The following is a 2,111-nucleotide window of genomic DNA, read 5'->3' as shown; positions in this document are numbered from 1 at the left end:
TACAAGCTAATTAGATCACTTACGTTCCCTGTGAATTGTTAGTGTAGTGTACAATTATCGTTGGAAGCTGGTACGCATAATTGGAGCCTGGAAACAGCAAACAGCGATGTATAGGGACGTTTTATGACAATATCACAAGGGAGGCTTTGTACTATATTACTTGCCTTTTTGTACTCACCAATCGTATATTTACATCATTCATACAGGAACAGATATATATATACAACGATTTGTATATGCATGTTTTATTTAAGTAAAATATATTACATGATGAAAAATAAGTTATCTAAGAGAGTGATGGTAGCCGATGTAGCAACTGGATTTCTCTTTTCCTCCAACTTTACCCGTACACGGGTCTCGGGGGGGCGTAGCCACGCGATTCACGAGACTCGAACGATTCGAACGACTCGAAGGAGTCAGGATAACGAGCCTCTCCTTCGTACGAGATTTCGGGCACGAATCCGGAGTCTCCTTGCACGTTAAATCTAATGGTCTGCAGGCGGCCGTCGGGGAGCTGCACGAAGTACGATCCTTGGGTGTCGTCGCCGTCGCGGGCCTCCTGGTGGCCGAAGTTGTTGCCGGAGTCGCTGTGCTGGACCGCCCAGTCGAAGTTGTAGTGGGCGGGGCCGAATTCCTCAGAGGAAAACTGAAAAATAGAATATAATTCTTTGCATTGTCTTTCTCTTGCCGGCTTTAAAATAAGGAAACTATCATTACAAAATTGGCATATCAACAGTGAAAAAATCGAAGCCTGTGACAAACAAGCCTCAATAATTTCTAGGAAAATACAGTAACACTGAAACTTATGAACCATAACCTCTGGTTGCATTTAACTTACTTCGGGGGCGGAGTAGGAGTAAGGTCGCCTGTCAGCGGCAGCGACAGCCACGAGAGTCACGAGAAGAAGGGCCTGAGGAGGAAATGGTCAAGAGTTAACGCATATGAGTAACGGTTTATATTATATTTCTGAGACTTTGTCCACAAAACTATCGGTAAATGCATTAAGTTATTATTTTTTTTTTTTTTTTTTTTTTTTTTTTTTTAGTAGCTGCAAAAATATCAGTGGACAGTATGACCACACTATAAACGTTGAGGCAAAGATTACTTTTGAGTTCATGTTGGTGTGTGGAAGCTGTACTTGTGCCAGACATTCGCTGCATGTCTGCATTTATACTCGTGTGTAGTGACGTCATAACAGATCTTTTTGCATGTTGCAGAACTTGCCATGTGAATGGAAAGTTTATTACCTTAATGGGAGATTGTTGCTACTGTTATTGTTAACATATAATTTTCTCGTTTTTATGATCACTGAGACTAATACCATCCTTATTGTTATTATCCGCATTATCTGTTAATCATCATCATTAACATTATTGATATTGCTATCCTTATTCTTAATAATATCAATATTATCATTGTGATTATTACCATTACCAGTATCTAGATCATTATTGATATTTTTAATGTTACCATTTCCATCGTCAATATCTTTATTTTCATTACCATGTTCATTATTATTCTCATAATTACTATTATCATAAATACTGTTTTGTCGTTTAAAGCTAACGTGATAATGTAGTGATTATTATAATTAATGAAAGTACCTTTATAGTTATATCAGGATTATTATATATATATATATATCTCAACACTATTATCATTATTATTATTTGTATTATTATTATCATTGCTATTATTAAAAATATCATTGCTGTATTGCTATTAGGGACGTTATTATCATTTGCATGACTCTTATTACGATTAGCATTACCATTACTATTACTATCACATTATTTGCGTTGTGGCTCTAGTGTACAGCACTAAAACTATCCTTGTCATGGTTGTTTTTTTATGATAGTCATTTCTCTTGTGTTAATAACTAAAACTATCGGGAAAATACTATGACTGCTGCCTATTATTATCATTATCACTATTATTATTTTTGTTAATATTGTTCTTGTCAATTTTTATCATCACCATCATCATTATAATAATTAACAGCATCAACATTGTTATTGTTATTGTCATCGTTATCATTATTATCATTATCATCATTAGTATTACTATTATTTTTATGATTATCATCTTCATTATCATCATTATTATTATTA

General features: G+C 34.8%; 1 protein-coding gene across 1 annotated transcript; it reads right to left on the bottom strand.

Moving 5' to 3' along the window:
* Positions 1-248: 248 nt before the first annotated feature.
* Positions 249-1,126, bottom strand: LOC125032245 (pro-resilin-like). The gene is made up of 3 exons (XM_047623338.1): positions 1,106-1,126; positions 839-910; positions 249-646 (listed from the first exon to the last, which is right to left on the bottom strand). The coding sequence occupies exons 1-3, from the start codon at positions 1,115-1,117 to the stop codon at positions 341-343; spliced, it is 390 nt and encodes a 129-aa protein (XP_047479294.1). The 5' UTR covers positions 1,118-1,126; the 3' UTR covers positions 249-340.
* Positions 1,127-2,111: the final 985 nt, after the last annotated feature.

This window comes from Penaeus chinensis, chromosome 14 (assembly GCF_019202785.1).
Source record: "Penaeus chinensis breed Huanghai No. 1 chromosome 14, ASM1920278v2, whole genome shotgun sequence".
Lineage (NCBI taxonomy): Eukaryota > Metazoa > Arthropoda > Malacostraca > Decapoda > Penaeidae > Penaeus > Penaeus chinensis.
The sequence above is the reverse complement of the archived record's forward strand: the minus strand, read 5'-3'. Positions and strand labels throughout refer to the sequence as shown.